We start from the raw sequence: 21,766 nt of genomic DNA on the forward strand, positions 1-21,766 counted from the left end.
AAGGTATTTGTATGGTTGTAAGTTTCTGTCTTGCTTATCAAAATAAAGTGCATTACCTTAATCCCTACAAGTCAAACTGTAGAAACTGCCAGCTTGCATTTCACCCTTTCCTTGAGGCTGAAGAGCAAACATGTTGCATTTGCATTCTGTGTAACGGATGGCAGGGCTTCATCTTGTTGTTCACACCCCAAACATACATAGGATGTATATTTAGAAAATACTGGTTTTCTTACATGTCAGTTTAATAAAGTTTTATAATACAAAAGACTGTTGTTTAGGAAAGTTCTTTATTTCACAGAATTTCATTCTTTGTTCAAGTGGAACTCTATCCACCAGTGTCAAAAATTATCTTAACAACATCAGGACAGAAGGTCACTTTTCAGGCTCTACTTTGTTAGCTCTGCCTTGTAATAACTTAATATCAGGATTTGCTATGAGTAAATAAAGGTTAAACCAGGCTTCTGTTATAAAATAAGATGGTAAACTGCAAGTGTCAGTGCTGCATATGGGAGTCAAAGAGAACAGAAAAAGAAACCTTCAAAAGGAACAAGAAGGAAAAAATTAAAGTTGAAGTACATCCCAGAGGAGTATCCAGAGCCACCCATTATAAAACAGTGTATTTGCAAAGGTAACCCTGAAACTGTGCCTGCATTCTGCAAGCAGTCCAGGGCACTTCATCAAATACATGTATTAAAGACTCAGAGAAAAACAGGATAACAACAGAAAAGCTTTAAACTTAATACACCAAGAGTAGCAAAAATGGATACAATTATCTATGTAACGAAGCAAACTGCATTCCACAAAGAGAAATACAGTGTAGCTTAGAATCATCTGGAGAAAGACAATCAGTACCCACAAAACACAGACAAAACCCCACACACAAATCACAAAAGCTAAGAGAAAAAACAAAGACTCTAGAAGAAAACAAATTTGGATTTAAACGGCGAAAACATTTTTGGTCCTGTTTCTTGAAAGAAATAATTCTAAACTGGGATCTGAAGTAGAAGGAATACCACATTTATACACATCACACTGTAAACTGAAAGAAAACTGCAAGATATTGAAAAATACTTTAAAGTCAGTGAACAATTTAATTAACAGGGAGTACAAAGAGTTGTTTTGGCACTGCACTTGAAGGACAGCCTCAATAAAAACATTTCATTACCACGCTGATACCATACATGACATCCCAGATGAACTATCAAAATGTGACGTTTGCAATCCTAAGCAGAAGTGCAACAGGAGACAGACTCAAGTGAAGCCCCCTCTAGCCTTCCACCATCCTTTTAAGGATGGCTCCCAGGCCACCCTTGGCCACTTTCAGAGGGGTCAGCTCTTCTTTATTCTCAATGTGAATACTTGCACCATGGGACACCAGCAGCTTTGCCTCCTCCACTCTCTCTTCATCGCAGGCTAAATGGCTGCAGTGAGAACAAGAAACCCACAGCCACTGTTAAAACTGTCCAAGCTTGTAAAGAGCAACAATTACACCTTGTCAAAATGACAGTGTCAGTGTTGGGGGGAGATACATCTGAGAACAACAAATCCACAAGCAGCCAACTACCTAGACAGATTCCAAAGCTTGCTGTCCAGTCCCTCTGCTGTCATTAAGCAACTCAAGAACATTCCTCCTGCTGCTCTCCTTGCAATGTTAAGACAGTTCTTTGGGTTAGGATTTGGCTCTGCAGTCAGCAAAGCTAAAGAGAACATAATCCATGGTGAGAATGGAAAATGGCAATCTCTGTTAAATTGAAGGTGAGAAATAAATTGTCTGATGCTAAAAAGTAATGAGTTACTGCAAATGCAGCAAATGCTTTTCTCCATTTGGCACAGTGTCTTAGGAAGAACTGTGTGCATTCCAAGGCCATACTGGGGTTTATATACAGCTAAAACTTACTGCTTGATTTTATTCACAGCAAAATCTGGATTCCACTGTGGTTTTGACACCAACTTCAAAGTAACTGGTACCCTTACAGATTCAAATTGATCTCTAAGGTGACAATAAAAACCGGGTTGATTGTACTTCAATTGCAACTGATTTTCTTTAGAGAAGTGAAGAAAAGCTTCTGCAATGAGTTCTTGTTTGGCAGGACAGAGTAGACCAGCCTGCAAGACCAGTTTCCTCTGACTCTGATGTCATTAGCTCACTTTCTACCCTGCAGCAACAACCAATGTATTCCAGATTAATACAAAATGGGTTCTACACTCTTTAAGTGGATGCAGTAACACAAGGTAAAGTGTGCATGCCACTATGGTAAAATACTAAGTATGACTTTCTGAAATACTTTTTAATTGCACAGGGATGTGAAGCAAGAGTGTATTTTGAAGCAACAGAAAATTAAAGAAGGAAAAAGACATTGAACTAATGGAGTTGAATTTCACAGGGATTACTCTATATTAAGCAAAATAAAAATAAAAAATTACTTACAGAGGAGTATTCCCTTCAGAGTCCCGGATATCCAAAGTTGCATTGTGCTGCACAAGGATCTGTACCATTTTTAGGTTTCCTTTGGCTGCTGCTCTGTGTAACGGGGTGGATTCAAAATGATCTGTTGCATCTGGATCTGCCCCATTCTCCAAAAGCATGATTGCAATCTGAGCATGTTGAAAGAGAAAGGAGCAGGGGAGGAGGATGTGGGTTTAATACACCTAAATCCTTCTTCCAAGAACACCACCAGCTCCAGTAGCTTAGGTAAACATACCTCCTGCTTATTTTTGGAGGCTGCATAATGCAGGGGCGTGCAGCCATTCTGATTGACAGCATTTACATGAGCACCCTTAGCAATGAGGGCTTTCACAATTTCATCACGGCCTGCTGAAGCAGCAATGTGCAGGGGAGTCCAACCAGCCTACAGAGGCAAGAAGAAATCCACATTATTCAAACCATGAGTTTCAGGCATAAAAACATGATAATGTATAACCCAGACAAACCTGAACTACTCACACTGCTCATATTCTTACCAGTGCAAAGCTAAAATATTACTGATTTTCACTAGATGCAAGGCTCATGTCTTCTTACACCCCTGCATTCAGTACCTGGAAAAAGCTGTCAGTTAAATGAGTTAAATGACAGAAATCACTTCTGCTATGCAGTAATGCATGGTATCTTTGCAGAACACTTTGTCCCTGCAGAATTTACACTAATGCCTTTTTAGGAACAGCAGTAGTAGAAAAGAGTATTAACAACTTTTCCTATATCCTACTCTCTAAACGGATGAGACATTTCCTTCTTCATGGATGACATTTAGGATGCTTTGTAACGGATACAAATATTCCAACTCTTCCTCTAGAACAGGAGCAGGCCATCGCCTTTCCAACTGTGAAACCACTGAACCTGCACCTGCTTTATTTATGCCTTCCCCAGTGTGAGAGACCTTCAGGCTGCCTCATGATTTGGCACAACATATTTGAGAGATCACACGGAGATAAAGGCAATGAGAAAACCCCAAGAACCACCCAAGCACCCCTGGTTTTGCAACTTCCTTCATAAATACAGCTCTTTTAAAATTCCGGGACAATAAGCAGGTCTGAAATCTCCTCCTCACGCCTATTTCTAAATGTGGAATACTTCCCACGGAGCAGCCGGGACCTGCCCAAGCGCCAGACACCGCCTGGAGGCCGCGGCCGGCGGCAGGAGGGGGCGAGGGCGAGGAGGGAGCGGCGCAAGCGGCTCCGGGAGGGCTCCGGCCGCTGTCAGAGCCCCTCTGCGGCTGAAACCGTGACAGCAGCGGGCCCGGCAGCACCCGCGGCCCCGGAGCGCCCCGCGGTCCCTCAGACTCACATCGTCCTTGTCGTTGACAGGCACGCCGAGCCCGAGCAGCAGCTCCGCCACGTCCGTGTGTCCCGCCGAGCAGGCCCAGTGCAGCGCGGTGCGGTGATCCTGCGGGAGGGAAGCGGTCAGCGGGGCAAGGACGGGCAGCGGCCGGCAGGAGCCGCCCCCAGGCCGCTCGGGGCCGCAGCCGGCTGACCTGGTCGGCCCGCGTGGCCTGGGCCCGGTCGCGGAGCAGCAGCGCCCGCAGCTCCTCGAGGCGCCCCGCGAACGCTAGGTTACACACGGCCACGTCCGACACCGCGCCCTCCATGCTGCCCCCGCGCCTGCCCGCCCGCGGGGCGGGGCCAAGCCCGCAAACCGCCAATCAGGAGGGCGCCGGCGCCCAGTCCAGCCAATCGCCCCTGCCCGCCTGCTCCTCTCACCGCCCGGGCCGCGGGGGCTGCTGGGCTTTGTAGTCCCTTGCACGCGGGGACGGTGCGCTCCCGGCCGGCGGCGGGACTGCAGCTCCCAGGGCGCCCCGCGGCGCGGCCGTGTTGTGTCTCCGTGTCGGGGCGAAGGGGAGGAGGATGGTGACAGCGGGAGGATGGAGGCCGGTGAGGGGCGCGGGGCGCGGGCACGGCTGCCGGGGCGGCGCTGAGGGGCCAGGCCGGGGCTCCGGGGATCCAGCGGGGCTCCCGGCGGCGGGAGATGCCCGCGGGCTGAGGGACAGGAGCCGGCGCGGTGCCGGAGGGGTCGCCTGGTGCTTGGGGTCCCGCGGCCTCTCCCAGGGCCGGGGCTGGGGGTCGGGAGGGGGCCCGGGCGTGAGGGGGCTCGGCCGGGGCGCGGAGCGGCCTCAGCCGCGGGGCCGGAGCCCGGTCTGGCAGCGCCGCTCCGGGAGGCGCCGCAGCTCGAGGGGAGCGCTGTGGGGGAGCGCCGGGACGGGGATCCCGGCAAGGGAAAAGAAACCCCGGCGGTGCCTTCGCCACCGCTCCGGGGTGTCGGACGGCAGCGGGGGCGGGAGAGGCGGCCGCGAAAGGGGGGCAGGTGCCTCCGGTTGGATTTCGGGGATCCAGAGTGTCTTAAGTCTTTGGAGTAAAAACCAGATATTTTGCTCTGGAAGTGCAGTGAGCGGCGGCTTTTCTGCCGGGGAATGCAGAGCGCGGGGCGAGGAGCTGCTTTGCTGGGCTGGAGGAGCCTGGCGCGGTGTTTCACCCCTGCCTGCGGGCACGCTCTGTGTCGGGGCTCGGCGCTGCTGGCCCCGGGCTCCAGCCAGACGGTGGTGCAGCTCCCTTCTGATCGCTGGAATGTGTATTATTTTTAAGTGAAATCTTACTTTATATATATGATTTTACATTAATTTTTATACTTGAAGGGTTTTTGCACTCTTCCAAAAAGCACCATTTTAATGATCTAGAAAATAGTTGGACTGTCTTCTTTTGGTAGTATTAATTATCGTTTGTTATTTTTCACTAAATAGATATGGTGTTGAATAATAACATTAATACATCTATTTTTTTCTTAAGTGTTTCAAATCTCCAGTTGGGAAAGTAAAGCCCAGTCTTGCTAACACTTTTCACATGCTTTCCATTAAGCATGAGGCCATAATCACTCTGATTTGTATTTTTTCTATGTTCCAGATCAAGCTGTGGTGCCTTTTTTTTTTTTTTCCCTTTCCCCATTATCTTGAATCAAATCTCATCCTCACTGCAGTCACCCTGAACTTCTGTCACTGGCTTCAGTGAGACAGCTTATAAAGGTGTTATTCCTGGTGTTCTCCCAGCACTCACTGAGGATATAAATAAAAACCAAGGCATTGGTTATTTCAGTGTCAGAACAGCTTTTAAATGAGAAAATTAAAAGCAGCTGGCAGCACTGCTCAGAAGCCCCAAAGGCTGTAAAGACTTACTACAAACTAGTTCAGTTTGAGCTCCAGGTTGGGTATAAAGGAACAAGGGGATAAAATGGAGTTTGAATTTTGTGTATTCCTGTTCAGTTTTGTCTAGGTATGAAAACCAGATCACTCTTTTGTCAGACTACTTAGAAGAATTTCCAGAAACTGATGAGCCAGTGTGGATTTTAGGAAGGCAACACCACCTAAACACAGGTATCTTTAGAATTAAATTATCTGTAACATTGTAGAATATTCATAGATTCACATGTAGCAACAGCTCCTGATTTCCTTGTGTTCCCTGAATGTCTCATGAGGGAAGTTTGCTCTCCATCAGTGAGACACCAGGTGTAAGCAGTGGAATTCCTCCTGTCCAGAAACCAGAACCAAGGCCAGTGTCCTCCCATGATAATTCATGCAATATGGTCACATTCATAGCAGAGGCTGTCAGATGTGAGTCTCCACAACACAGGGACTCAGAAATGAATATATAAATTACTTTTGGGAAATGTTCGGCATTACTGATGTCATTTTCCTATGAGGGATGCTGTCCACAGCCTGTTACTTGCAACTGAAATGATATTTCAAGTAACAACAATAAGTTAGTCTATGGCATGTACTGCACTTTAGTGAAAATAAGTACATGGCCTAAAAGTTAGAGCAGAGTAATGTGTTTACATAAAAATAAGGTTTCAGAAATGAGTTTTGCTCCCTGGGGAGAAGACAGGGCCATCCTCCTGTGTTACATGTCAAAGGCAGTGGCCAGCAATGCAGGACAGCCCAGGGTGCTGCAGGCAGCCTTGATCAGCTGGAGAATCCTTTGGAAAAGCCAGCCAGTCTGAGCCACAGCCAAGGGAAAATGCAGCAAACAGGATTCTTAAGCATTCTTCAGAGCCTTTGGAGGATTCTGTAAGTGCACGTGTTTAAACAAACAGAAAAAAGAGAGGTTTCATTCAATTTAACATTATTAACCTTTTCTTAAAATCACTTTCTGTTGGGTTTGGAGGTAATGTATAATTCCATGTTGATTTGCACGTAGAACTTCTTAACCTGCTTTACCAGTTCTTTCCTGAGGACAGTTCTCCAGAGTTGTTTTATTCAGGCTGGGCATAGTCATTCCAAGCACTTTGTAAAATTTCATTGGCTAGTAATTATTTCATCCTTAATAAGTTAACTTTAATTAGCAGTCTGCAAAAGCTCTCTGTGTTTAAATTGCTAAAAAATGTTTGAAGTACTAAGGGTCTTGTTTGTAAAAGCTATAGGAGCCTTCCATGCACTCTATATATTAACTGTACAGGGATAATTTGAATTTTTCAGTTTTAAGTCTGTTTTAATAATGTATTTCCTCTTAAAATTATTCCAGACAAATCTAAGTTATTGTTGGATATAAGTGCTCGTCTCTGGTTCACTTACAGAAGAAAGTTTTCACCTATTGGTGAGTATGCAGCACTCCAGCAGCCTGGTTATGGATTAGCAGGATTAGTGATGATGTTGGGGACTGAAAAGTTATTTTTACACTACTAGAACATTTTGATCATAATTTAACTGTGTGTGAAAACAAAAGATTAAAGCTATTAAAATCAGTGTTTGCTTGTACCTGTATATAATCAGGTCTTCATGTTTGTGGGGCAAGCAGTGAAGTGACAGCAGCACTGTGGGAGAAAGGAGCTGGCTCAGTGGGGCAGGCTGGCTCCCCCTCAGCTGTGGGGCAGCTGCCAGAGGTTTGACTGTGAGTTCCAGTTGTTAAAGCTTTGCCTGTGGATCTCAGCTCTCAGAGGTTTGACTGTGAGTTCCAGTTGTTAAAGCTTTGCCTGTGGGTCTCAGCTCTCAGAGGTTTGACTGTGAGTTCCAGTTGTTAAAGCTTTGACTGTGGGTCTCAGCTGTCAGAGGTTTGACTGTAGGTTTCAGTTATTAGGGGTGTGCCTGTGGGTCTCAGCTCTCAGAGGTTTGCCTGTGGGTCTCAGCTCTCAGAGGTTTGACTGTGGGTCTCGACTCTCAGAGGTTTGGCTGTGGGTCTCAGCTGTCAGAGGTTTGACTGTGGGTTTCAGTTATTAGGGGTGTGCCTGTGGGTCTCAGCTCTCAGAGGTTTTTCTGTGGGTTCTCTCAGAGCTGGCTCCATGCACAGCCCGTGCTGATTTGAGCCCCTCTGTTTGCAGGAGGCACCGGTCCCTCGTCTGACGCGGGCTGGGGATGCATGCTGAGGTGTGGGCAGATGATGCTGGCCCAGGCACTGATCTGCAGACATTTAGGAAGAGGTGAGTACTGTTGCTGAGGCAACTTTTGTGTTATTTGGAGGCTGTTTCATTTTTGTTGTCATTTTCCATAAAAGCATAAAACCTAAATTTATTAATGAAACTCTTTGATGCCCTGATAAAGTTATTGTTGAACTATTTTTGTCTGATGGGGCAAAATCATGTCAGCCTTAAGCAGAGAAACAAAAACAGAGGAAGGACAGATAGGGAATCCCACTGTTGTTATTTTTTTAAATAAATAAATAAAATAAATCTTTTTGAGGAATACCCAAGTTGAAGCTAAGGGAAAACTTGCTACATCTTCCCCTCTTCTCATTATATAGCCACGAAAATGCTAGCCCAGGGTGATGGTGTCAGTAGTGACAGAGTGATAGGCTCCACACAAAGTACTTCACAACCACTCACCCATCATCAGCCTGAGTCCAGACCCCACAGCAGACCCCAGCAGTGCCTGTAATTCTGTACTGACACCCCATATCCCCAGAGCCACAGGTGAGTGTCATAGTGTGCTCTGTGTGACACTCTCCTGTCAATAACCTTGCTGTGGCTGGGTCTGTGATCCTTGTGCTCTTTTGGCACACTTTCTGTGGCAGCACAATGTCTGGATTTACCACTTTAATAACTGAATACACAAAATGGTAGTGCAAAAATTTAACTGAAAGAGTTGGCAAACAAACATAACTACCTGAGAAAAACTAATCTTTAACTTGCAGTATGGGTCTAAAGAGCATCAGCCCAGTGTATGTGTTTCTCTGTTAGTAAATGTGAGGTAATTACCTTATGTCAGAAGCTCATGTGGCAAAGCCATGGTTTGGATTTTGCTGTGGGAGAGGGCCAGCATTGTGTTTGGATTTTGCTTTATGAGTCTACAAATCCTACAAATGTTTGCAAATCTGATAAAGTCTGAACAGAACAGATAGTTTTAAATAGTCTTGGAAGCTCACATAGAGCAATAGCTATCAATTCTCAGCAGTGATCATTTGGGATATACTTGCAGTTGGCATTATTATTTTAGTTTCCCAATTTTCCCACAATAGATAAAGGGCAGCTTGGTAATAAATGACAAGGTGTGACTTCTAGGATCTCTAAAGAAAATGTAAATATTAGAGATGGATTGTCTCTTAAAATCTCATTGTATGGCTTTCTGCCATCTAGAAATTTGATCAGTACAATGAAAGCATTATTTTTTAATCTATATAACTTTTTTCCTGAAAGATTGGCAATGGGAAAAACACAAAAAGCAACCAGAAGAATATCATAGAATCTTACGGTGCTTTCTGGATAGAAAAGATTGCTGTTATTCCATCCACCAAATGGGTAAGAACACACATCAACTTCCTTTTGTCTGCTGAAATTCCTATGCCGTTGAAACTTTCTTATTTGAAGTAAGTTAATGAAACATTTTAAAAAAGTGATTATGAAGACAATGTGTATTTTTACATATAAATAAAAATGTATGCAAGTGGGTACAAAGTATAATAATTCAGAAATATTATACTTAGACCTAAATAAATCTGTGTTCTAGAATAGAGTGTGCAGGTTTTGGGTAGGAGAGTTGATAGTGTTCAAATAGACAGTCATAGAAGTTATTGTATATAGAAGTAATTTGTAAGTGAGGACATATTTGTAGTTGTCATTACAGTTTAGGAACAACTTCTGAGGTAACCAGCAGTCATTAAGTGTTGAAAAGAGTAGAGGTTGAGAAAATAATTGTTGCTAAATACAGCTTGCTCTGGAGTGTTTGTGAAGGTATTGGTAGGCCATGCTGTGTGACACAGACTGTGACCAGCCTCTCTGTGGTTTTTCCTGTGTGTGTTTTCCCTTTCCACAACAGCACAGATGGGTGTTGGAGAGGGGAAGTCCATTGGAGAGTGGTTTGGACCAAATACAGTTGCTCAAGTGCTGAAGTAAGTCATGGCAGGGGCTCCTGGGATGTGCTCCTGGGGCTGCCTGAGGCTGCTGGGGAGAGCATGGGAGCTGCTCCTGGCCTGGAGGCCTCACTAGAGCTGTCTTTGCTGAGGGATAGGGAATGTCCCATCCTGCAGCTCCTGGGTGCCATTTGCTGCAGCCCTGGCACAGACATGTTCTGGAGAGAGAAAGGAGCTCAAGGATGTCCTGGCCTCCAGCTCCCTTCCCTTACAAATTCTTCTTGACTCACATACCAGTTCTTCAGGCTTATTTTAGACACCCAGCACTGCCTGTGCAGCCTGAGAGCTCCCTTCCATCCCAGAGTTCTGGATGTCACACCAAGTGGACAGAAACCTGTGTGCTATTATGCCACCCTCCTAACTTTTGGGTTCCAAAATCTTGAGCTGCTCTGGCTTTTAACAACCTGAAATAGTTCCACTGAACTTTTTAAGCACAGAATAATGTGGAAAAACTGGCATAGGAATTTTTTTCTTCTCTGCATGATGTTAGGCACCATGGGCAGAATCCCACAGTGGAATCTGTTAATTGCAATAAAAAGTAATAAACCTGATCATGTGGTTGAGCTGTTACTATCCTGCATTTGGCAAAAGGACAAAACAGCTTTCACATGATACAGTGTGTGTGCTTTTCCTGGAACCACTCATTATTATTTTTTTCTAAATATGTTAAACACTGAAAGTTATCTTTTTATTGCATGGACACTTTAAAAATCCCAACAAATTTTTCTTCCAAATAAGTGACTTTTTTACTCAAGACCTATTTAACTCTCCTGAGTTAAAAGCTATCCTCATGGTCCTAGTAAGCTTTTAATAATTATTGCCTCTGTGTTTTCTAGGAAACTTGCTTTATTTGATGAATGGAATTCATTAGCAGTTTATGTGTCTATGGACAATACAGTGGTCATCGAGGACATCAGTAAGTGAAACAGGAGTTTCTGCAGGACTGCTCTAGTGTCTCAGCAGATAATGAAGAGTTGCTCCAGCTCATGGCAAATTTAATTGTTTGGACAAACTACTTCTGGGTGCATTAGGGTAGTGGTTGGATTTGATGATGTTAAAGGTCTTTTCTGGCCTAAATAATTTGATGATTCTTTCCTTGGTGACAGTTTTTTATTTGAATTCACTCTTCTGAATGTATCTAAGTATGAGCAAAATCTTGGCACCATCCCTATGTGTTCCCAGGGTAAGAAAAGGAATAAAGGAAATGGATACTGAGGTTTGGGGCTTCCAGAAGTAAAGTTAGCACAGAACAGTGAGGTATTTTTGGTGACCAGCTCACATACCATGTGGATGAGAAAGTGGAGTTTGGTCTGTTCTTCCTTAACTCCTACTCCAGCAATGGGATGAAGTTGCAGTATGTAAAAATACAGAGAATTGTTTGTAATAGAGAGTTTGGCAGAAATTTGCTTTTGTCAGGCAAAAGGGAAACGAAGGGCAGATCCTTCAGAAATGTGTGGCCCACTTTCAACTTATAAACTGTAAGGTTTACAAGTGCTATTTAGCCACAGCCTGGTTCTACTTTAGTCCCTACTTCTGCTTATTTTTTGTCTACATCACTGGAATGAAGAGTTCCCTGAAGAGTTTCTAATGCTTCCTCCCTGCTGTATCATCTCCCAGGCAAAGCTTGACAGCTTTAATACTGCGTGTAGTAAATGCAACTTCAGTCTTAAACATTCATCCCTTCATTTTTCCCATGTCTCACTAATGTGCCAGCACACACACTGACTGCCAGAATTACTTCTACTAAATAGTCAGGATTTCCATGCCCTGCTCCTTTTTTCTTAAAACAGGAGCTCTATAAAGCTGTCTGGAAAAGCAATTTAATTCATGATTGAAAGATCTGCTCTGTGTTGCTGTGTGCATTCACTGATGTCTCTTTTCATCCTCCAGAGAAGATGTGCTGGTGCCCTGCCCAGAGCAGCAGTGTTGCCCACAGCAGTGCACATCTGCACAGGAGTGCTCTGGGCCCAAACAAGAACACAGCAGGATTGTGCCCAGGCTGGAAGCCCCTCCTGCTCATTATCCCTCTGCGCCTGGGGATTAATCACATCAACCCAGTGTATATTGATGCATTTAAAGTAAGGCATTCTTCAGTCACTTCTTTGTCTATGTGAAAAAGTTCAGGTATCTTGTACATCAATAAACAAATCAATTTAATTTCTCTCTCTTTGGACTCCTAGGAATGCTTTAAGATGCCACAGTCTTTGGGAGCATTAGGAGGGAAACCCAATAATGCCTATTATTTTATAGGATTTTTAGGTAAGGAAGAAAGAAACTTACTCCAAATATCCATATGACTGAAAGAGAAAGGATTTTCTTTGGGAAGGGGCAGTAGTAAGCATTTTAAGCATGAAAATGGAGAAGAAGAAACATACCTCAGACACTTCAGGAACAGTATGAGACCATCCTTATAGGAACAGAAAAGAAGCAGCAAAGCTTGATATAAAAATATGGAATGATATAAGCAAAACAAGACACTAAGGAAAGTTGATAGCATTCAAAAAATGTGAAATGTCACTGCTACTTAAATACTGTATTTTTTCTAATCATTAATACTTTCTAGTGAAGAGTGTCTTGTTTTATTCTTTTGCTTCCTGGCTTTCTTAAATTATTGTCTCATATTTTTCAATTTTTTCTCAAAGCAGTATGTCTTTCACCTTCTTCCATGTCTTTATTAATTATTGCAATAGTTGATCCTAGATTCAGCCTTTGATATTTTACCCTGGTTTGATCTGTAACTCCTTGGATATTTTGTTCTCTTTTGTAAAACCTGAGCTGTTTTAGTCAGACTTATTTGTTCAATTTCTGGGTGAATGCCTAATGGGATTACAGATTGGATTTGTGGTCATCCTGTATCTTTGATCTGAGGAATGTTAGGGATTACTGCAGTTGAGATTTTTAAAAAATGTACTGCACTTCATGTAGATAAAGGAAAGTATGTGACAAAGGTAGAAAAAAAATCCACCCGAAAAGGTAACAGTGGAAAATTATACTAAATTCCCTGTGGGATACTGTTGTGCCTTTCTGTTGTACAGTTCTCTTAAAGACTCCCTAGCTAGAGAGTTGAGATATGGACTGTGCTGACAATCCAATTTATGTTTTACAAGTCTGGATGGAATAAGTGATTATTACTGCTTCTTGCTTGTTATCACCATGTGGATTTTACCCCTCCAGGCAATGAGCTGATCTACTTGGACCCTCACACCACTCAGAGTTTTGTAGATTCAGAAGAAAATGGCACAGTTGATGACAAGAGCTTCCACTGCCAGCAAGCCCCTCACAGAATGAAGATCATGAATTTGGACCCTTCAGTAGCTTTAGTAGGTGTTAGAAAATGATAAATGTGTGTACTTTGTTCAGAGCAATACCTCTGTGTATTGGTAAGGGCAGCACCATGTTTCCTTGATCACAGTCAAGATCTCAGGGCACTCTTGTGCAATCTAAAATTCAACACACAGTACTTGAACTGCATAGGATACATTAATTTTAGCTCAAGCAGGAACCAACTGTTTGTATCTTGGGGAGCCAATTAAGTTTCTTTCCTGGGCAACACAGACCTTTTCCAAGAAGTAGTTTGAAAGTCAAAGCAAGGAACTGAATCATGTTTCCTTATTTTATTCCATCACTATCATCTGTGCAGTGGTTGCTCTCAAGAAGATACTCACCTGAGCTTGTTTTATTTAATCTACAAATCTTCAGGTGGAATTACTTGTAGAAGTAATCCAGTATAGACCAAAAAAATACTGTGGTAGTTGAAGAAATTCAGTCTGATCTCGTGCCAGTGTCCTTTAGTTGGGTTATGGGTGATTGTCACAAGATATAACCCACACATAGATACCACAGCATCTTTGCTCATTGACATACTGTATTTAATATTTCTCTGTATATTCTTTCCTTAGGGCTTCTTTTGCAAAGAAGAATGTGATTTTGATAACTGGTGTAGTCTTGTACAAAAGGTAATACTACTATCTTTTCATCTGTATGAAATCATGGATACTGTTCTTTTTTTGGTTAATGGAAATTCCTGGCCTGCAAATCAAATGATCCCCAGTGAAGGTGGCACTCATGATCAGGGAGGGCTGACACTGCTGATGGAGCTTGTTCAGCATTTTGTAACCCTGAGCCCTGGCACTGGGAGAAGAAGTGCATCCACCCCCTTGTGAGTTTGTCTTCTGTTAGCAGTACTGTGTTAGTGGCTCATACCTAAGTCATTTACTGACAAACAGCAAGCAACTGGAATATTAAGCAACAGGAATGTGAAAATAAAGTACCACCAACCAAAAGCATTTATTTAAAAAAAGGCTACAGGAAACAGTTTGCAAATAACTGAAGTAGAGGATATGCTGGAGCTCATCTGATAGCAGTGAAATTTTGCTTCAATAACGTGTTTCTCCTGATCAAAGCCTATCTTCCAAAATCTCTTGGATTTTTTTGAGTAGATAGATCTGGTTTTTGTTCCCATTGATCAGCATAAAACTGGAACACAGAGAGGTCCAAGCAGGTAATTTATTTTTAAAAAGGCAGATGTATGTTCTTGCTATGTGTTTGCTCCATATAAACAGAATTATAGATGTATAAAAGCTCGTTATAATGCACTGGTAACTTGTAGGAGTTTAAGAGATCCCTCTTCCAGGTGTGTTTTCAAGTAGGACAGTACTAGAGATGTGTGAAGCTGTGATTCATGATGGCAGGTACCTCACCTAACAGGAATTTACAGCCTTTGTTCTTTGATAGATACACAATACTAAAAGTGGTTTTTGGTTTGTATTCTGTCCTCAGGAGATTCTAAAGCAGCAGAGCCTGCGGATGTTTGAGCTGGTGCAGAAGCACCCACCCCACTGGCCTCCTTTCATACCTCCAAGCAAGCCAGAAGTGACAACCACAGGAGCAGGTGTGGCACACTGAAAGTGCTCTGGGCACAGAGTGGGGGCTCCTCAGCCAGCAGCAGATCCACCACAGGTGGAATAACTGGGCTTTCCTGAGGATCAGGCAATCACTGCATGATTGAATCCTTGCTCTTACAGAGTATCAGTTATCCAAACAGGCCGTGTCCAATTTACATGTGTTAGCACAAGATATTTTTAAGTCTTTGAAAATATTTCAAAGGCAGCATTTCAGAAGGATGGGGGGAGGTTTGAGGGTTTTTTTAGTAAACAAAATCAGGCATGTCTTCACATTCTAAATTGTTTAATTTATTTTTCAGAACTTATTGAATCTACTGACAAGCTATTTGAATTGGAAGAAGAATTTGAAATCCTGAGTGTATGAAGGAAACTGTGGTGACCCATCTGAGTATTGAACACATTGCTGGTATTACTGCATTGACATAAATTACACAGCCATGTTAGCCCAAAAGTGCCTGAAATCATGGATAACAGAGCACAAACATCTGGTATCATCCAAAACTCCTACAGGGACAGTTCCTTCTGTCAAAGAGCTTCCCCAGATGGAAAGGCACTGAAAGATTTTATTATAAGACCCTGAAAGGGAACCTCTTTTTAATGTGTGTCTTTCTTGAAGACAAATGGACCTCTGAGATTAAGGCAAAAATAAGTCTGTCAGTGGGCTGTATGTTTGGAGAAAGGGAAAACACAAAATGGGTATTTCTTGCTCTCATATAATGCAATAGTTTAGTTCTTAAAGCAAGAGTCTTCAGTTAAGGAGGATGTCTACTTCTGTTCCTTCCTGTGGGCTGCATCATAGAAAAAATGCATTGTCTTGTTTAAAAGATCAACTGGATCAGGAGAAAATTGTTTCCTTGTTAAATATTTTAACATGTATTTGAGCAACCACACTTTATGACAAAAATGTTTCTGTGAAAGGAACTATGTCTAACGTATCCATTTTGCAATAGCCTTCCTGTTTCTGGGAGACCTCAAGAGGAACAGGAGCCTCCAAGAGTTGATACAGATCACAACCACTGTTATAGTTATGATATATTTCACCTTGACCTTAAAGTTCAATCATTAAAACTTAGGCTGACTTTTCTTCCAGAGCTAAAGAGAGTCAAAGGTGGTTTAACTGTACCTTATTTATTTTAAAAAAGATTTACACAAGTATCTCTGTTACTGCACTTTATCTGTGCATCTAATAAATTTCTTAAGCTTTTCATAGGTTGTATGCTGCTATATTTTGTTAATTTGTTTGTGTGAACTAAATATAACCCAGGTTATCTTAAAACTTAATATATAGGCATATGCAAATTACTTAATTGTTGGGTTTTGACTTGTTGCCTTTTGAAATCTGTTTTGGTAAAAGTGCCTTAATTCTCCAGTTTTATCAGCAGAGCCAGTGCAGTTTTGTTTCTTTTTAGAAAGAGTATCTCTGTAGCAGCTCTGAGAAAACCAGCTCAGAATAAAGGCAAAGATCTTTTAATTCATTCTACAGTTCCTTTTTACTGTCACAGTCCCCATTCTGATCACTTTGTCACCATAGTGTAATGCACGTGAGTCACACACTTTCATCTTCAGTAATAAATGACCATGCAGAGAAATCCTGAATGCTGTCTCCTCTCACTTGCACTTCTGGGTCAGGGCCAGTGTGATTTCCAAGAAAATAGTCATGACCTGGACACAGTTCATCTTGTTTGCCTTCAATGTTTATTAGCCATGGTTTGGAAACTATACATATAGAAAAAATACCATTTTCTTCCCCTCTCCATGGAGTAGCTGCACAGGTTTTGTGGTTGTTTTTTTTAACAAAGTATTTCTTTTTAATTAATACATGAAGTTACTGTGCTTATTATATCAGTTGCAGCCCCCTCCTCCCTACAGACAAAAAATTAAAATGAGCCCTTGCTCTGAAATGCTCAGTCTCAAGCAGTACCTGCTAAAAATAATTAAAAGACCCTCAGTGGAGTACCAGGTGCTCATTCCCCAAGCCACCCTCAGCCTCTTCAGAGAGGAGCCTGAGCCTTGCAGAGCTCTTGAAGGATTCTGGGTGGGGGTAAAGGGATGGAAATGGGGCTGATGGCAGAACAGGTGATTGGAATTCCTGCTCCCTGCACCTGCAAGGTGGAACTGGATGGAAGCTTGGACAGGGACAGCAGTGGAGCTGCTGGTTCCTTTGAGAGAAGCAGCTCTCTAAAGGCAGTGCTGCTAAAAATGCATAAAGCTCTGGTCATGGGGAATAAATTAATTGTGTTTGCATGTGTCATGTCCAAAAATAAAGCCAAGTCCCTGCAGATAAAAGACCTGACCAACCAGACTCTTTGTAGCACCATGGGAAGCCGGTGGATGAAAATTTCCTTGTACTTTGTCAGTTATCTGTGTTATTTTTCAGAAGTCTTGAGCTTTGCTCTGTGCACACCAGTGTTGTAAAGTTGCATGTGCATAACCCAGGATGTAAATCCCACACGCTCTGTGCCAGGACAGCTAGGAACTAGAGTGGATATCCTGCATGAAAGGACTGCTGCTCAGGAGTGTTAAAATGCCTTAAAGATACTTGCAAAATACATCCAGAGCAGTTGCTGATCTTTCACAATTAGGAATAAGTGAAAGACAACATTGTTCCTCAACTTCCCTGTTCATCTCCAGTGTGGTTTAACTCCAGGACTTGGAGAGCTCTGACCTCCATCTGTGAAGATGATAATGTGTTATGCAAATAATACTTTCATTTTTACTGATTATTATCTGCTTAAAATAATGTCTTAGTCATGCATTAATAAGAATTTTCTGAATAATTTTATCCTAAAGATTTTTAAGCCAAGGTGACAGTGTATTTGCAAGGCACTCCTTTGAAATGTCCTGGGATGTCAATAGACAAGGATTTCACACCCTTCTCTCCAGAGAGGTTAAAGGTAATAACTTTAGTCCTACTGAATGAATTCATTATAGGTATAACCATACCTTTGTCATGGCTTTCCCCTAAAATATACAAGGAAAATCCAATTAGTGGCACTTCTCTTTAATTACGCCCTGAAGGAAAGTTAACAGTGCAGACAGTAGAGATACAATTTTTTAAACTTACAGCAATAAAGCCCAGAGGAAGCAGGATACAACACATGGTGACTGCAGGAGTAAAAAATGTACATCCCATAGCTGCTTACTCCTGTGTCTGCATAAGCCTGCGTGCCATCTAGTGAAGGCTCTACTTTTCAAACACACACAGCTTAAATAATAAGCTTGAAAATAAGTGTGCCAAAGCTGCCTCAGAAAGGAAATTTATGTTCATAGTAATAAATGTTGGCTAATAAAGTATGGCTGTATATCAGTGGCTGCAAGGAGATAAGCACAGACCTTGAAGCCAACAGACCTGGAATATATTTCAACAGAAAGCAAAGAAAAATGGTAGAGATGTTTTGGATTTATCTTCACATGAAAAATTGCATGAAGGTAGGCTGTGGATAGCAGGCTGTATTAGAACTGGTTACCTGTCACTGGAGGAAAGAATGTTCCATCTGTGTAATAAGCAAAGCAAATAATTCATTTTTCAATTTTTTAAAGAAAATCCATTATCAACCATTAGTGCATAGTGTTTCCAAGTCACCCAGCATACCCTGATAAATTTTTGCTGGTTCTGTGTTTCACAGGAGTCTCCACTCCCTTACACTAGACCAAATACTGTGTGCAAAGGCACTAATTCAGCCTAGTTTTGGCAAAGTGTCTCTGGGTGATGACTGGATGTGCCTTGGACAGAGGAGTGGTACAAAGTGTCAGCTGCTCTTCAGTCTGAGTAAGGAACTCACTGAGACTTTCTGAGGTAGCCATAAAAGAGGGGAAAAAAACATCAAAGTAAAAACATAGCACCATGTTCCATTAAAAAATGGCTTCAGAACACTGGTCTTTCCCTCCTCTGCGCACAAATTCCTGGACTTGAAACTTGATTTCTGTAGAGTTCTGGCTGTCTTGATTTACCCATCAAACACACACAAAAGAGGTTTGTGAATTTACCCTTCTCCAGGCAGCGATGTCTAACGTGGGGTAACAAAGACTGTTCCCATATCTGCACTGCTGTTACTACAAGTTCTTCATGCACACCTGGCAGCGGCTGACGCGAGTCCGAAGCTGCCCCGCCTTGAGAGTCTCTGAGGGGGGAGCACTGACAAACTGCTGCCCCTGCTCCACCGTGGTCAGCCAGAAGCTGTACTTGTTGGCAAAGTAGTGGCACGTGCCCCGAGCCCCGTTGCACTCGATGAAAGGAGTGGCTCGGAAATCCTCCAGGCAGGAGCCAGGTGAGACCAGGGACTGGCCTCCGCCCTCTGCCCCTGCTGCAGTGTGCTGAAATAAAGATGGAATTCAGTGAGCTCCAAGGAACAGAAAGAGGTACACGGGCAATCAAATTATACCCTGGCTATGTGTATCTGTCTCTTGAGTCAGGGCTAGAAGGTAAAGAGCAAAGGAGCATACTTAGGCTGAATATGCAGGCCTGGAATAATGGAAAACCAGCTTTTCATTTGAAAGATGGGAAAATTTGGAAACAATGATGCTGTCATCATGTTTTTCTAACAATCTTACACTAATAAGCTTCTAGGAGAGTGCAATGGAAAATTTTTTCCACTGAGAAAGAGGATTAAGTCAATACTGTAGCTGAACTACTGTTTCCACATTTAAAGGTTTTAAGAATAAACATTTGTGGCAATACAGAACTTAGGCAGCAGTGTTACCACCAAAACTGATCAGGGCAGGTGCTGCACAGAGCAAACTCAGAGCTACAGCAACTCAGCTGATGAAGAAATGCACTGAGGTAAGAAGAGACAGGGTTTCAGGTTCCTGTTAGTAACTCACAGAACACAGTCTCATTGACCTCATTAGAGAGGAGAGATGGACATGTTTGAAGCTGCCTTTGCACCAGGAGTAGTGTCCTTACCATAAGGAAGGAGTATCCTATCCACAGGCTGCGCCAGCCCAGGGGACACTGTGGGATGGTGATGTCCTGGCTGTGCACAGCCACAGCCTGGGAAGGTGCCTCACACACAGAGCACCTGCTGATGTACTGTGGGATCTGGACGCTGTCCACGGGCATCATGGGGATGGGAGCAGTGGTGGAGAGCCAGTAGGACTTGTCGTTTCGGCTGGCGTAGTAGCACACCTCATTGATGTTGCAGTAAATGAAAGGCATGGTGCTGAAGCGAGGCAAACATGAGCCAGCAAAGCCTGGAAGAAGCAGAGCAGCAGTCATACCAAGCATCTGCCAAAATCTCCAAACCATACACATCAACTTTTAGTGGTGAGGATGGCACGAGTGACACCGCTCCCAGTGTGGATCTGGCCAAGCCACCTGCCACCAGCCCCACCACAGCCCTCTGCACTGCCATGGATGATGCCATGGCTTTTTAACAGTAATTTTGTGTTGTTCATTCTTGAGAGAATTCTATCAACTCACCGAGGTCCTGGTTGTGGGCCTTCTCCTGCCCCTCCACATACAAGAGGCTGTATCCATCCCAGAGCTTGCTCATGCCGATGGGGCAGGGCGGGATCTGCTCGGACTGGCTGTGCTTCACCAGGGTGTAGCCAACGCCCACGCTGCGGCCCGGCATGCCCGGCAGCCCAGGGGGCCCCGGCTTCCCAACAGCCCCTGGGGACACAGGAACACCACCACTGCCAGGGCACAGGGGGGCATCCCTGCCTCTGTACCCCGCCTGGCATTGCTTATGGCACTCTGTACAAGGAGGAGCCCAAGCTATATGGCTGTTATATGAATTACTAGACTGAACAGCTCCAAATGCAGCCATTTCACAGCAACACCCACCCATTCCCTTCCTCTTTTAGTTCTCTTTCTTTGCCCAACAACTCTGGTGCCAGTGTGTTAGGTATATCTCACAGTACAGTAGTTCTGAGGACCTCAAAGCACCAACCAAAACCTAATTCATTCCTTTCTGCTATAGCACTCAATAATTTTTCTCTTCTTTGTCACTGTGCCTTTCCTCTCCTGTCCAAGCCTCACAGCTATGGTTACTGTGAATACCATATCACTCCTCTAGATCTTCAAGATCACTCCCACATCCACAAAACATTAAAACCAAAAGACGTTTAGAAATGCACCTGCAGAAACACCAGCTGTAACATCAACAAGGACATGTGACAGAACTTTCCTCACTGAAGATTAAATTTCCTTCATTGCAGATACAAAACAGAATACCATAGAAATCCTCTGGTTTTCCTAAACTAATTGGATGTACGCAAACAGAATTCTACTGATGGCTTCTTTTTATCTGTGCTCCCCAAATCATAAAATTACCTTGAAATCCCTGTAATCCTGGGGCACCTGGAAGTCCTGGATCCCCAGCTATGCCAGGGGTTCCAGGTAAGCCATCACGTCCTTTCAAACCAGATCTTCCTGGCAAACCTTTTGGGCCTGAAATAAAATACAACTAATAGTATCATTATTTCCTCATACTATTGGCTTTGACTCCTGCAGTCATATTCCAGAAGGGAAATAAAATGTCAGCAGCCATGCCAAGAGCTCACTCTTCACCAGCTGTGGTTATAAACAGCCACTTCCAAAAGAGGCTCCACCTGATCTGGTTGTCTGTAAAAGGATTGAGAGGTGCAGCTGGGTATCACATATGGTTAAAAATGCAGCATTATATTTATATATATTTGTCTGCATTTTGATGGAATTGTTTCCTTAAGTAGAAAACCCTGTAAAGATTCCTAATGCATTTGATAAAGTAGTGTTTTTCTTCCAGAAGAACAGCACTTTGGTGATCTGAGTGTACTTTTTACCTGGTTTTCCAGCTGGGCCATGGAATCCAGGGTCTCCCTCAAAGCCTTGAACGCCATCAATTCCTGGCAGACCAGGTAATCCGGGAGGGGCTGTGACTTCTTCTGGCTGTGGGGTTATTCCTGGAGCCCCTGGTCTGCCAGGGAGACCTGCACATGGGCAAAGGATGTGTAAGTACCCACAAAAACCTACAGATTTGATGCTAATCCTGACACAAAGGAGAAAAATGTGAAATTAGAACCACCTTTGTACATCTGCACTGAGTGTCTTGTAAAAAGCATGT

At 43.3% G+C, this 21,766-nt stretch overlaps 3 protein-coding genes across 4 annotated transcripts in view; 1 reads left to right on the top strand and 2 right to left on the bottom strand.

The window, feature by feature from the left end:
- Positions 1-268: 268 nt before the first annotated feature.
- Positions 269-4,099, bottom strand: PSMD10 (proteasome 26S subunit, non-ATPase 10). Of its 2 annotated transcripts, none has more exons than XM_058032372.1 (5): positions 3,969-4,099; positions 3,782-3,880; positions 2,703-2,849; positions 2,429-2,595; positions 269-1,421 (listed from the first exon to the last, which is right to left on the bottom strand). In XM_058032372.1, the coding sequence occupies exons 1-5, from the start codon at positions 4,080-4,082 to the stop codon at positions 1,268-1,270; spliced, it is 681 nt and encodes a 226-aa protein (XP_057888355.1). In that variant the 5' UTR covers positions 4,083-4,099; the 3' UTR covers positions 269-1,267. The 2 variants fall into 2 exon arrangements, with proteins under 2 accessions (XP_057888355.1, XP_057888356.1); XM_058032373.1 differs by lacking the exon at positions 269-1,421 and adding an exon at positions 1,442-1,697.
- Positions 4,100-4,320: 221 nt separating this feature from the next.
- Positions 4,321-16,198, top strand: ATG4A (autophagy related 4A cysteine peptidase). The gene is made up of 13 exons (XM_058032371.1): positions 4,321-4,365; positions 5,745-5,855; positions 7,003-7,074; positions 7,796-7,894; positions 9,107-9,208; positions 9,726-9,798; positions 10,656-10,735; positions 11,710-11,897; positions 12,000-12,078; positions 12,994-13,139; positions 13,719-13,775; positions 14,599-14,710; positions 15,023-16,198. The coding sequence occupies exons 1-13, from the start codon at positions 4,356-4,358 to the stop codon at positions 15,085-15,087; spliced, it is 1,194 nt and encodes a 397-aa protein (XP_057888354.1). The 5' UTR covers positions 4,321-4,355; the 3' UTR covers positions 15,088-16,198.
- A 1,510-nt stretch (positions 16,199-17,708) lies between these two features.
- COL4A6 (collagen type IV alpha 6 chain) overlaps positions 17,709-21,766 on the bottom strand; it is a 70,273-nt gene continuing 66,215 nt past the window's right edge. Inside the window, exons 39-43 of the mRNA XM_058032370.1 lie at positions 21,486-21,632; positions 20,998-21,114; positions 20,143-20,334; positions 19,627-19,913; positions 17,709-19,037 (exon numbers count right to left, since the gene is read on the bottom strand). Of these exons, the coding sequence (XP_057888353.1) occupies positions 18,777-19,037; positions 19,627-19,913; positions 20,143-20,334; positions 20,998-21,114; positions 21,486-21,632 (1,004 nt within the window). The 3' untranslated portion in view covers positions 17,709-18,776. The remainder of the gene's footprint in view (positions 19,038-19,626; positions 19,914-20,142; positions 20,335-20,997; positions 21,115-21,485; positions 21,633-21,766) is intronic.

This window comes from Melospiza georgiana, chromosome 12 (assembly GCF_028018845.1).
Source record: "Melospiza georgiana isolate bMelGeo1 chromosome 12, bMelGeo1.pri, whole genome shotgun sequence".
Taxonomy (NCBI): Eukaryota; Metazoa; Chordata; class Aves; order Passeriformes; family Passerellidae; genus Melospiza; species Melospiza georgiana.

What these genes read in the sequence shown, in the direction of transcription:
- ATG4A (XM_058032371.1), top strand. An exon ending in ACAGTTGCTCAAGTGCTGAA is followed by an intron (nt 9,799 to 10,655) that starts GTAAGTCATGGC and finishes TGTGTTTTCTAG; the next exon opens with GAAACTTGCTTTATTTGATG. An exon ending in TGGACCCTTCAGTAGCTTTA is followed by an intron (nt 13,140 to 13,718) that starts GTAGGTGTTAGA and finishes TTCTTTCCTTAG; the next exon opens with GGCTTCTTTTGCAAAGAAGA.
- PSMD10 (XM_058032372.1), bottom strand. Translation starts at nt 4,082, where the DNA reads ATGGAGGGCGCGGTGTCGGACGTGGCCGTGTGTAACCTAGCGTTCGCG. An exon ending in AGGCCACGCGGGCCGACCAG is followed by an intron (nt 3,881 to 3,968) that starts GTCAGCCGGCTG and finishes TCCCTCCCGCAG; the next exon opens with GATCACCGCACCGCGCTGCA. An exon ending in CTGTCAACGACAAGGACGAT is followed by an intron (nt 2,850 to 3,781) that starts GTGAGTCTGAGG and finishes TTGCCTCTGTAG; the next exon opens with GCTGGTTGGACTCCCCTGCA.